Source organism: Bufo bufo, chromosome 1 (genome assembly GCF_905171765.1).
Source record: "Bufo bufo chromosome 1, aBufBuf1.1, whole genome shotgun sequence".
NCBI lineage: Eukaryota > Metazoa > Chordata > Amphibia > Anura > Bufonidae > Bufo > Bufo bufo.
The window spans coordinates 50,000,619-50,014,449 of record NC_053389.1 but is presented as its reverse complement, the minus strand read 5'-3'; the positions used below and the strand labels follow the sequence as shown (position 1 = coordinate 50,014,449).

At 48.9% G+C, this 13,831-nt stretch overlaps 1 protein-coding gene across 1 annotated transcript in view; it reads right to left on the bottom strand.

Annotated features, from left to right (window-relative positions):
* The window catches only part of ANO7 (anoctamin 7), a 71,814-nt gene that overhangs the window by 43,234 nt on the left and 14,749 nt on the right, over nt 1-13,831 (bottom strand). Inside the window, exons 4-5 of the mRNA XM_040415610.1 lie at nt 1,425-1,600; nt 951-1,058 (exon numbers count right to left, since the gene is read on the bottom strand). Of these exons, the coding sequence (XP_040271544.1) occupies nt 951-1,058; nt 1,425-1,600 (284 nt within the window). The remainder of the gene's footprint in view (nt 1-950; nt 1,059-1,424; nt 1,601-13,831) is intronic.

Here is a 13,831-nt window from a genome sequence, read left to right as displayed (position 1 = left end):
CCCAGTAATAGTAATGGGCCCATTAGCGCCCCCAGTAAAAATAATGCCCCCATTAGTGCCCCCAGTAAAAATAATGCCCCCATTAGTGCACCCCAGAATTAATGCCCCCCATTAGTGCCCCCCAGGAAGAATAATGCCCCTATTTGTGCCCATCAGGAAGAATAATGCCCCCATTAGTGCCCCCCAGAAAGGATAATGCCCCCATTAGTGCCCCCCAGAAAGAATAATGCCCCCATTAGTTCCCCCCAGGAAGAATAATGCCCCCATTAGTGCCCCCAGGAAGAATAATGCCCCCATTAGTGCCCCCCAGGAAGAATAAGGCCACACATTAGTGCCCCCCAGTAATAATAATGCCCCCATTAGAATAATGCCCCCATTAGTGCCCAAGTTAAAATAATGCCCCCCATTAGTGTCCCCCAGTTAGAATAATGTCCCCATTAAGAATAATGTCCCCTATTAGTGCCCCCCCAGTAAGAATAATGTCCCCCATTAGTGCCCTCAGTTAGAATAATGTCCCCCATTAGTGCCCCCAGTTCAAATAATTTCCCCCATTAGTGTCCCCCAGTAAAAATAATGCCCCCATTAGTGCCCCCTTCTCTGCTTCTGCAAAAAAACAAAAACCAATGATGTCCTCCTTATGGGGTTTATGAAAGTGGTCACCCTACTGGAAGTGGGACCTCAGACGTGAGGAGCACTACTAAGCCCTGTAGATAATGGTATCAGAGAGGTAAGTGTAAGAAGAAGAAGAGGCCAAGGAAGTCAGGAGAACTGGAGTAGTCAAGACTGTAATATTCACAACCTTCTCTGAACTTGTTTACTAGTGATAGTGCTCACAGCAAAGTGGGAAACCATCCAAATTTAGCATTTGGGGCCCATGGGTACTTGTTAGGCCCCTGGGTAGGATATAATGCAGTACCATGAGGCAATGCAAGGATGTGAAAGGTGCAGACCTGAAGCGGAGCCCTCATACACAGCTCTTCCGCGTAGTACACCAGGACGTCCCAGGGAGCGTTGAGTTTCAGGTAGTGCAGAGATCTTCGCTCGCTGAGAGTCTGCTCCTGTGGAAGGACAGAAGGACATTCACATTGCTACAGCATACATAATCCAAATAACCAGGGGTTATATACACAGTACTGGATATCATCACATTTACATCATCTAGATCTTTCTGTGTGATTTCTGTGACAGTGTAACTCCCACATACTACAGACCTAGAGGGAGATGTCCATTATCCCACGAGGCCTCATTCACACTATGCAGAATGAGAAGAAATTGCTTACAATCCGCACTCAGGACTGATGCGAAATATACGAATCATGTCTGCAGAGTGCAAATGATACCTCATGTACCGGTCACAGACGGGAGCACCACAATTCTATGGGGTACATTGGGGACCCCCCATGTGACAATTTCAGGTATCCTACCTTCTCACACAGGAGGCCGGCTTTCAGCAGGTTTCGGTGGAAGCGTTTACGGTAATTTTCATAAGCGGCCTTGCCCCTCGCTCTGCCCCCCTGTCCGCGCTGATCAGACCCCTTGGAGGAGCTCTGTGTCTTGTGCTTCTTGGAAGGAATCTTCTCCTCCCAAACCAGGATGAAGTCTACAAAGAGCCAACAATGTCACCTACACCTTCTCATAGAATGGAAAAACCTCTGTGTCTGTAATAATGATGGCATAAACAGTATCACTGCCTCAGGCTAGTATCCTGAATGTTGTTTTATTCATATTCTGTATGTGGGGTGTAATCCTCAGTATATGCTTTTATTCTGTATATACGAACACTGCACAGTACCACTTCTCCTGTCCTGTATACTGGGTGTAATCCTCAGTATCTGCTCTTATCCTGTATATATGGACACTGCACAGTACCACTTCTCCTGTCCTGTATACTGGGTGTAATCCTCAGTATCTCCTCTTATTCTGTATATATGGACACTACACAGTACCACTTCTCCTGTCCTGTATACTGGGTGTAATCCTCAGTATCTGCTCTTATTCTGTATATATGGACACTGCACAGTACCACTTCTCCTGTCCTGTATACTGGGTGTAATCCTCAGTATCTCCTCTTATTCTGTATATACGGACACTGCACGGTACCACTTCTCCTGTCCTGTATACTGGGTGTAATCCTCAGTATCTGCTCTTATTCTGTATATAAGGACACTGCACAGTACCACTTATCCTGTCCTGTATACTGGGTGTAATCCTCAGCATCTGCTCTTATTCTGTATATATGGACACTGCACAGTACCACTTCTCCTGTCCTGTATACTGGGTGTAATCATCAGTGTGCAGGAGCCAGTGGACGGGTGTGGTCGTGTGTGCAGGAGTCAGTGGACGGGTGTGGTCGTGTTTGGAGGAGCTCCTGCTGATTGTCCAGCCGCTTACAGGGATTTTTCCATCTATCCCAGCCCAGGCCCTGCCTCTCTCCCCAGGGAGGTGGTGGGGTCCTGGGCAATGAAGCGACTGAAGACCCAGGATCCTACTTCCCGGGGTAGGCCGGCGGGAGGTAGGGGAGGTGAGCTACCGGCCTCAGTTCCATCTTCCGCCTCGGGGGTCAGAAGATCCAGCAGGAGTCATGGTGCAGCGGCCCCTGCAGCCCCCAGAGGTGAAGCCGTGTCCATCGCCGGCAGTTCCAGGAGGGCGGACAGTAGCCCTCCAAGAGGTACGCGGAGTGCTCCTGGGGATGGGACGGTTCCGGTTGAGGCTGACTGGGGCAACATGAAGCCCCGGGAACTAATCGCTGTTTACAGGTCCCGTATCACAGCCTATCTCCGGGATTACGAGGAAGCGAATAGGACCCTCAAGAAGGTGAGGGAGAACCTGAAGCTTGAGAGGGGGAAGGTGGACAAAGCAGCCAGAAAAAACAGGCCAGAAATATCGAGAAAAATAAAAGTCTTAAAAGAAGTGATTAAAGAGCTGCAGGAAAGAATGGGGGCCATTCTGGATAACAGTGGTCCCTTCAAGGAAAAGCTCATGAACGATCAAAGGTTTAATGAAATGGCTGGAAACCAAAAGCAGCAGGAAGATGACTCCTCTAGTGAGGAGGAAGAGTCGGACATGGGGGGGCAGCCTGCGGAAACTGGCATCACCGCAGAGCAGGTATGCCTGCCCCCCACTAGTTCTGACGAGGAAGGCGAGTACAGTGAGAACAGCGGAGTTGGGGGGCAGCTTATGGCCGAAATACGCCACCTGGAGTCCCCCAAAATTCGTGAGGACATTTGCTTTGGTGACGAATTGCCTGAAGATGAGCCGATGGGAAAGAAGAGAAAGACAAAGACATTAAAGACATTAAAGCCAGAGGTGAGGTATGTCTATGTGACCCACCCTGCGTGCCCTGGGCCAGCTGAAAAGCCAGCTCAGGGCACGAACCCCACCATCCTCCCTGGCCCGGTCTCTGCTGTGGGATCGGTGCGTAGGAGTGGGGAGACAGATGTGGCAAAGATGGCGCAGGACGCCGTCCCTGTTTGCGGTAACAGGGGCGGTGAGGAAAAGCTGGAGGGGCCAGACAGGAAGGCTCCCGGGGCGGGCGGCGAGGGGGACATGGTTGGTGGTCGGATGGCTCCGCCCGCCTCTGCTGGGGCACTGGACAAGTGCCGGGTGGAGGTGCGGCGGGGCGGTGTGGCTGCCACTGCCCCCCTTGCAGAGGTTGTTGCCGGGATCCCTGTCCTGGGGTCTGCCTCCTCTGCCCCGGTCTGCTTCGCCGCTCCCGTGCGCCCTGCAGCCCCCCCTGCCGGTTTTGGCATGGCGGTGGGGGACAGGGGGGCGGGGGTGGTGGGGACGGCTGTGGGTGGAGGGGGTGGGACCGCGGGTACAGCGGTGTCCCGATCTGGAGTTGCAGGGGGAGGGTGCAAGGTGGCTGCCTCCGCCCCTTCGAGTTTGGATGCCCAAGTCCTTGCCGGGGTTCCAGTCTCCTCTGCCCCGGTCTGCTCCACCTCAGTCCCTTCTGCTGGTATTGTCGTGGCGGCAGGGAGTGGAGGCGCAGTGGGAGTGGTCAGGGGTGGAGGGGGTGGGGCTTCGGATGTCCAGAAAAGAGCTCAGAGCAGTGTGTGTGTAGGCAGAGAGGGAGGGGGCGGTCCTGATGAGAGTGTGGTGCGCACCGCCCCTCCCTCCTGCACTGTCCGTCAAGTGGATAAGGCCGGCGTGGCTGGGACCAGTGGTTCTACAGCCCGCCGGCCCGAAAAATCAGGAAAGACTGAAAAATCAGGAAAGACTGTTAAAGATGTGTCCAGCAAGGAGATGCTGGACAAAACAAATAATGTGACCTCGGTCCCCTCTGGCCCAGCAGTGTGTGTGGGGGGAGGGGAGAGTGTGGTAGTGGCCACTGAAGAAGTGGTCACTTGTGTAAATACAGTTTTTGTTAGTGGTGTTGGTGTTGCCCTGGGCCCTGATGGAGGGGTGAGTGTTGGAGGTCGGCCGCCCACTGTACAAGTGGCCGGTGCGCCTCATGTAGCCCCTTCAGAGGGGTCTGGAGTGGCACCTGCTGTAGATAGGTCTGGGGGGGATGGGGGTGGGCCCGGTCCGGCTGCCCCTCCTGCGTCGGTTACGCCTGGCAGAAGTTATGCTGGTGTGGTTGCCGGCGCGGGGGGGGAGGGGCGGTCCCCATTGTCCTCCCCATTACCAATGTCTGGTGACGGTAACTTGCAGCGGCAACTTCTAGAGGCTCTTAGGAGAGGGGAGAATTCCATTACAGTAGGGGGGCAGCAGGTGGATCTATCCTTCTGGATAGACAGGCATGGCCTGCGTGCCTTCCGAGAGCAAGGCGGGGGCGAGACCACCTGGTCCTCACCCACAACCGGCCCCGGGTCAACCAGGCGGAATGTTGTCTGTCTGAAGTGGAGAGGCAATGAAGCGTGCCCTACCAGAAAGAGGGTGGCAGAGCTTCTCTTTCGGATGGGCATCAGGGCATGTGACATCTTTGCCCTTATACATCCGTATGGCACCCGGGAGTTTGATGTCAGTTTTGCCCGGCCAGAGGGTCTTGAACTTTTTTGGTCTGGGTATGAACTGGCAAAAGACCAGCCGGACTGGCAGGGGTTTTTTGTGCAAGCGATAACCCGCCAGAATGAGGTCAAGAAGGTGACCGTTCTCACCCGTAACGAGTCACTTTCTTGTGTTGACATCTTGACCTGGTTGAGCAGGTACGGGGACGTCCAGGGTCTTCCTAGCAAGAACCTGGATGAGTTTGGCATCTGGTCGGGTGCCTGGACGTTTCAGATTAAGTTGAAACATTCAGGGGGGTCGGTTTCCCACATACCATCATCTGCTTTCCTTGGTCGGGATAGGATCATGGTGTTCTACAGGGGGCAGCCTAAGCTGTGTTACAAGTGCGGCAGCCCTTCGCACTTCAGCGCCAGCTGCCAAGTGCAGAGGTGCGCATTGTGCGGGGGTGAAGGCCATCTAGCTGCATCTTGTGGGCAGATTAGATGCAACCTGTGTGGTGAGCTAGGGCATCCGTTCAGTCGTTGCCCTCGCTCTGTCGCCAACGTGGCTCGTGCACGCGCGGAGGCGAGCCGGGAGGCCCCCACCGCCGAGGCGAGTGCTGGCGAAGGCGACAGGGCAGTGGGGTCGATGAAGAGAAAAGACGGCCCGTCCCAGCAGAGAGGAGGGAGAGGCGTCAAATGGAGAGGGGGCAGGTGGAACCCCGTCCTGGGGGATATCGATAGCTGAGACCCTGGGGGATATCGAGGGGAATGAGGAACTCAGGAGACTAGACCGTTCCGAGGTGACTCTGTCCTCTTGCTACGAGAGTGCAACAGAGGGGAGTGAGACAGAGTCTAAAAGAATAAGAAGGAAACGTCTGACCAAAAAAAGATCTAGCCCGACTAGAGTGCCTGTGGAAGGCAAAGCCAGCTCCCCCCTGGACCTCTCTAATCCTGACTCTCTTCCCCTGGATCTTTCCAACCGGTACCTCACCTTGGATGAGATCTCCGCCTCCTCTTCTTCCGGGGAGGAGGTTCAAGGTGGGGGGCCGGAGGGGCAAGAGAAGGAGCCTCTGGAAGGGCCCGCGCCTCCCTCCGGTGAGGATGCAAGGTCCTCGGGAGGTGGGGCGGGTCCAGACACTGGGAATGGGAATGACAAGGGTGGTGCGAAGGGGGAGGCGGTGGTGACTAATGAGATGGACACCACTGTCTCTCTCAAAAGAGATCGTGCCACCTTAGGGGGTAGCCCCAAGAGGGGTAAGAAGAAGAACAAGAAGGGGAAGGGAAGGAAGAAGGCCGTCTAACTTAATCACTCTGTATGGCGGCACTCACTCCGTTGACGCTGGCGACCATTAATGTCGCCAGTATTAAATCGGATGCGGCTAGGTTTGCAGCCTTTGATTTTCTCAGCCGGGTTGAAGCTGACATTTTATTTTTGCAAGAGATCAGGCTGCCAGATTTGGCGGCTGTGTATAAAGCAAAAAAGGAGTGGAGGTGTGGTCCATCATATTGGTCTCTTGCGGCTGAGCCGTATAGCGGAGTGGCGGTTCTTTTTACCGCACCAGTAGAAAGCCGACGAGTGATTGAGTTAGAAATGGGGAGGTGTTTGATTTTAGATGTCCTCATGAAGGGTCAAGAGCTTCGCCTGATAAACATCTATGGTCCCCAAACCAGGTGGGATCGGAAGCGTCTCTTTATGGGGATCAAATCTTTCCTTTTTACGAGTCGGCAGGTGGTCTTTGGCGGGGACTTTAATACAGTCACAAGGTCCCAAGACCGGGGAGGCGCCAGAAACCGGCTGGCTTATGATAGTGTATCCCTGAATAGCATAGCTAGCGAGGCTCGCCTGGTGGATGTCCACATTAGGCATACCCCAGGCCACGGTGGTTTCACTTATTATAGAGATAGTCAGATTAGGTCTAGAATAGACAGGTTTTATTTAAAGGAGGAGACTACCTTTTCACCTTTAGAGGTGGTAGAGGTGGAATTCTCCGATCACTGTATGATTATGTTCTCTTTGAATGTTGCAGAATCCCCCCAAATGGGAAGAGGCTATTGGAAGCTAAATTCGGCCCTCCTGGAGGAAGCAGAGGTGAGACAATCCTTTAAGGACTTCCTTCAGAGTCAGGTAGAGTTGCTGGATCTTTGTGACACTAAGTCTGAGTGGTGGGAGATATTCAAAGATCGGGTGGCAAAATTCTTCCGCCAGCTCTCGAGCCTCAGGTCCCTGGACAGGTACCGCTTGTATCAGGGTCTGAGGAGGAAACTCGAACAACTGGTCTCGACTGGAGGTAGCCGAGAGGATATCTCCAGGGTGAAATCTTTGCTTAAGAGGTGCCAGTACGATAGGCACACATCTTTGGTTTTTGAGAGGGATTTCGGGAAGTACCGCTCGCCCGACCCTTACAGAAACTGTAAGATGTCAGTGAAAAGTAAGTTGGTGACGGGACTGGTCGATGGTACGGGATCTCTGGATAGGTCCAGATCAGGGATCTTGGAAATCGTCAAGTCCTTCTACTCGTGCCTCTTGAGGAAGAAGGATCTGAATCGGGACAGGATTTCGGCTTTCCTGGCTGAAACCATCCCTGAGTCAAGAGTAGACCTCTCTCTTGGCGTTTTGATAGAAGAAATCAGAGAAGAGGAAGTCAGCCTGGCGATCGAAGGGCTTGCCCTAAAGAAGTCGCCAGGCCCGGATGGCTTAACATCCGAGTTTTATAAGACCTTTAAGGACTCCTTGGTTCCCCTCTTGACTAAGGTATTCAATGAGTGCCTTTCCTCGGGTGCTCTGCCGAAGTCAATGAGGAGGTCAGCTCTGATCCTTATATCAAAGGGTAAAGATCCGAGCCGTATTGAGAATTGGCGTCCCATAGCGCTTCTCAATACGGACAGAAAGATCCTGGCCAAGATACTGTTTAAACGGTTGGTGCAGTTTGCACCCCGGCTCCTTTCGGAGACCCAACATTGCTCAGTTCCAGGCCGAAGCACGTTTAGTGCTGTGCTCGGTGTCCGAGAGGCAGTGGAGCAGAGTAGGGCGGGTAGCTGGAAGGGGTACATGCTGGCTTTAGATCAGGCAAAGGCTTTTGATCGGGTTAACCACGAGTACCTCTGGGCAGTCCTTCTGAAATATGGCCTGCCGGGAGGGTTTGTCGATTGGCTAAAGATCTTGTATGCAGGGGCAGAGAGTTTCCCGCTGGTGAACGGTTGGTCTGGCAGCCCTTTTGAGGTCGGGTCTGGAGTCCGCCAGGGTTGTCCATTGAGCCTGCTCTTATACGTGTTTGCGATTGATCCTTTTATTAGGAGGATTGATCGGGGACCGTTAGCGGGAGTCAGGATGAGTCTGGAGGAGCCAGAAGCCACTCTGAGGGTGGTGGCGTATGCCGATGACGTCACTGTTTTCGTGTCCTCGGGAGGGGGGGCGGAATACGTGATGTCGGAGGTAGAACGCTACTCGGAAGTCTCCGGGTCCATGATTAACCGGGATAAGTGTGAGAGTCTCTGGCTGGGAGGGGGTGATCCATCTTTCGGTCTCCCGGACACACTCCCAGAGCCCCAGTCGTCAGCCAAAGTCCTAGGCGTTCAATTCGGCCATGGGGATTATCCCACCCAAAATTGGGACAGCAGGCTCACGATCGCCGCTCAGAAGGTTGACCAGTGGAAGGGTTGGTCTTTGACCCTCAGGGAAAGGGTGAACCTGATCAAGACTTACCTTCTCCCTTTGCTTATCTATTTGGCCAGTGTATGTGTCTTGCCAGAACCTCTCTGGACTCGGGTTTACAGTCTGTTCTTTCAACTGTTATGGGGGAATAGGCTGAACCTAGTCAAGAGAGAGGTGACATACCGTACGAGGAGATTAGGGGGGTTGGGTATGGTCAACCCAGTGGTGTTCCTTGTGAACACCTTTGTTAAGATCAACCTGGCAAACCTCTGGAAAGAGAGGGCTCCTCCGTGGGTAGTCTCTTGCAGGGGTTGGTTTCGGCCTTTCTTCCAGGAGTGGGAGACAGGAGGGCAAGTGAAGGATTTGCGTACACCTGACGGATATCTTCCGGCTTATGTCACCCCGATTCTGAAGGTGATCCGCCAGTGGGGTTTGGGAGTGAGGGAAATCAAGACCCAGTCAAGGAGATCCCTTGACGAGAGGGTCTTGTTGACCCACTTCTGGAAGCCCCTGGCCCTTAGGGATTGCCCAAGCCGGGATCTAGACAAGGGGTTACAGTTGTTAAATTCGGCAAGGATCCCCTTGAAGTTTTGGGACTTGGCTTGGCGCTGCTTTCACGGGAAGCTGTATGTAAGGGACAACTTGAAGTACAGGAACTCTGATGAAAGGGGTTGTCCCTGGGAGGAGTGTGGCGACATACTGGAAAGTATGGAGCACTTCCTGCTTCAGTGTCCCTTTAATACAGAGGTATACAAACGGGTGGGTGCATCCATTGGCTGGCCTAGGCTAGCCAACCTCTCCTATGCGGAATGGGCTTATGGAGAATTCAAAGGTTTGGGAAGAAGGGACCCATGCACAGCTTTTATAGTTAGCATAGTGATCAGGTACTTCACATGGAACGCACAGTGTTTAGTTTCAACCCAGCAGAAAGTCCTCCCTGTGGAAGAGGTGTGTAGGAACATTCTAAGTGACCTGGCGAAGGTTCGCTCTCTCGAGTGCGAGAAGGTGGGTACGGATGGGGTCTCTTACCTCTGGAGAGGCTTCACCTTTGATGTGCCTTAGCCTCAGTAGCACTTTTCCTGGTGTTGGGCTGAGGCTTTCACATTAGGTTTTTGTTTTGTATTTAAGATGAGTTTTTGAAGAAAGGTTTGCAAATGACTGAACTTGGGCCTTCGGGTGGATTTTAATATTGGTTTGTATAGATTGATATGGTTGTTATAAGATGTATATATTGTATGATAGGGTAAGTGGGGTGTAGTTAGGTTGGGTGGGATGGGGTGGGGGGTTCATATTTTTGTATGGGGAGACCTGCATCCAGCCCTGGACTATGCGGACATAGGAGGACATGAGGCGAGGGGCTGGGTGTGGGTGGTGGTGGAAGGGCTGGCCTCATGGAGGGACAAGAGGCGGAGGTTGGCCCTGGGTGAAGATGATGGGATAGATAGATTGGTAGGGTTAGTATAGGTTTGTTTTCTCATATATGTGTGTAAAAAAAAATTAAAATAAAAAAAAAATTAAAATTAAAAAAAAAAAAAATTAATAATAATAAAAAAAAAAATTATTATAGTTATTTGATATTTCTGTTATGATTATTTTATGTTTATTATTTTTTATTGTAAGAAGTTGTAATTTAGTTTCTGTTCTGATTAATTTGTATAAATTTGTATATAGTCGGGGCTCAGCCGGATCGGATGTTTACGTTAGGCTAAGTTTCATTTTCTCCATTTTTTTTAGTAGGTATGAATGAGATAGTATGCATGTAGCTGGGCCAGTAGGGTAAGTGTATATACTTTATACCTTGTTTGGAAAATTTTATGGCAACGTTTTTGTATTTTTGTATAAAATTAAAAAAGAGTTCCTCAGTATCTGCTGTTATTCTGTATGTTTGGAGACTGCACAGTACCACTTCTCTTGTCCTGTATACGGGGTGTAATCCTCAGTGTGCAGGAGCCAGTCGACGGGTGTGGTTGTGTGTGGAGGAGCTCCTGCTGATTGCTGACAGACTTCCAGGGATTTTTCCACCTTTGTATAGAAAATAGAATAGGCACTCTTATATCTGGTTCAGTAGGTAAGCAATGCGACTCAAGCAATATGATAATACTGGGTAGATTTATTGGTAGCAATATATGACAATATGCAATTGGAAATGAAAACCTAATACCTCAATTCTCTAAATAAATGGATAAAACACACATAAAATTGATATATAAAATACACATAAAACCATCCACTGTTATAGCTAGTGGAAAGCCAGAGGTCCAGTCCAACTTGGATAGGAGGGACACGATGTTAGTCCACTATCTAGAACAGCGGCTAGCAGCAAGTATACTTCCAGAGAGCTGTGTGAATAAATATATGTTCAAATAAATGTTCAAATAACTGAAAAATTTCTTTGAAAATATTCAAAAAGTGACGTGTTAAAACTGGTGACTAAGTGGCCAATATATAAGGTGACAAGGTATATAGAATCAAACATATAGTGCAAACACTAAAAGTGAATTGATATATATATATAAATGAATATAAATAAATAGGTAAGTATCTCTGGTAAATCAATATAATTGCTGACTCCCGCTTATAATGGTGTTCCACAAGAATATCACTATCAATTAGAAAGCGTGTGGTCTGGATCGCTGTTTAATCCACACAATTGTCCGCAAATAGAATCTATTAGAGCAGGTAGGCTGTATCTATGAACAGCCACGGCAATAGTATGGATGTATCCAATAGTATGGCAATTCAATAAAGCAATAGTATCAATGTGGCAAACAATGTATCGGAGTGCCTGGACAGCAGTGCATATGTATCCAGCTATATTGTATCAGTCCACATATGTCGGAGCTGCTAGCTTTTACTCACATATATTCCCACCGTGGCGTCCCACGAGGTGTAAGTTCGGGCAAGCTTGTTTCTCTATAGCGCAACTGCGCTTAGACGCTTGTAGTGCTGTCTCTCTCCGGCTGTGAATACAAATGCTGGCTATGTCGTAATATCAGTCCACGTCCGGTTTCCTTAGTTGGAATCAGTGTTCCACCTGTCTAGGTCAATGCTAGTGCCGGAACATCAGATGCATCAGTCAATTTTAATGGCTCCAAGTAGCTCCGCAGCTCAATTTTCTTTCAGAGCTGCAGTCCTGGCATCCTTAAGAAAGCGTTTTCTCAATATCGTATAAGATTATTGCCGGTGTATTGTCAGGTCCAAATGTCCTTTGCCAGACGCGTTTCAAAGGCTTCCTGCCTTCTTCCTCAGTGGCTAATTTGGAACTGACTCGCTGACCGGCTTTTTATCCTCCATCAGGTTCTTTAGTAAACCTGCAATGGACCCAAATGGATCTGGGTTTCACAGGCGCATTTAGTTGGTATTGCGATAATCATGCGGTATATATGCGGTTTCTTGTACAGCCATGCGTTTTTTTATACAGCTTTGCGTTTTTTTGTCTTCTGTGTCCCTATATTCACCTGCATCATTCCACATAACAGATATTTTATTTTTCTAATTGTGGTTAGATCTTATATGAATAAAATCCTATTATATAATACATTGTGTATAATACATTGAATGTATTATATAATAGGATTTTATTCATATAAGATCTAACCACAATTAGAAAAATAAAATATCTGTTATGTGGAATGATGCAGGTGAATATAGGGACACAGAAGACAAAAAAACGCAAAGCTGTATAAAAAAACGCATGGCTGTACAAGAAACCGCATATATACCGCATGATTATCGCAATACCAACTAAATGCGCCTGTGAAACCCAGATCCATTTGGGTCCATTGCAGGTTTACTAAAGAACCTGATGGAGGATAAAAAGCCGGTCAGCGAGTCAGTTCCAAATTAGCCACTGAGGAAGAAGGCAGGAAGCCTTTGAAACGCGTCTGGCAAAGGACATTTGGACCTGACAATACACCGGCAATAATCTTATACGATATTGAGAAAGCGCTTTCTTAAGGATGCCAGGACTGCAGCTCTGAAAGAAAATTGAGCTGCGGAGCTACTTGGAGCCATTAAAATTGACTGATGCATCTGATGTTCCGGCACTAGCATTGACCTAGACAGGTGGAACACTGATTCCAACTAAGGAAACCGGACGTGGACTGATATTACGACATAGCCAGCATTTGTATTCACAGCCGGAGAGAGACAGCACTACAAGCGTCTAAGCGCAGTTGCGCTATAGAGAAACAAGCTTGCCCGAACTTACACCTCGTGGGACGCCACGGTGGGAATATATGTGAGTAAAAGCTAGCAGCTCCGACATATGTGGACTGATACAATATAGCTGGATACATATGCACTGCTGTCCAGGCACTCCGATACATTGTTTGCCACATTGACACTATTGCTTTATTGAATTGCCATACTATTGGATACATCCATACTATTGCCGTGGCCGTTCATAGATACAGCCTACCTGCTCTAATAGATTCTATTTGCGGACAATTGTGTGGATTAAACAGCGATCCAGACCACACGCTTTCTAATTGATAGTGATATTCTTGTGGAACACCATTATAAGCGGGAGTCAGCAATTATATTGATTTACCAGAGATACTTACCTATTTATTTATGTTCATTTATATATATATATCAATTCACTTTTAGTGTTTGCACTATATGTTTGATTCTATATACCTTGTCACCTTATATATTGGCCACTTAGTCACCAGTTTTAACACGTCACTTTTTGAATATTTTCAAAGAAATTTTTCAGTTATTTGAACATTTATTTGAACATATATTTATTCACACAGCTCTCTGGAAGTATACTTGCTGCTAGCCGCTGTTCTAGATAGTGGACTAACATCGTGTCCCTCCTATCCAAGTTGGACTGGACCTCTGGCTTTCCACTAGCTATAACAGTGGATGGTTTTATGTGTATTTTATATATCAATTTTATGTGTGTTTTATCCATTTATTTAGAGAATTGAGGTATTAGGTTTTCATTTCCAATTGCATATTGTCATATATTGCTACCAATAAATCTACCCAGTATTATCATATTGCTTGAGTCGCATTGCTTACCTACTGAACCAGATATAAGAGTGCCTATTCTATTTTCTATACAATTGTTTTTTGGTGATTGGGTACAACATCAGTTTGGTGCACCTTACCATCATAAAATCAGACGTGAGCCGTCCCCTATCTCTCTTTTACATTTTTCCACCTTTCCCAGCCCAGGCCCTGCCTCTCTCCCCAGGGAGCTGGTAGGGTCCTGGGCCATGAAGCGACTGAAGACCCAGGA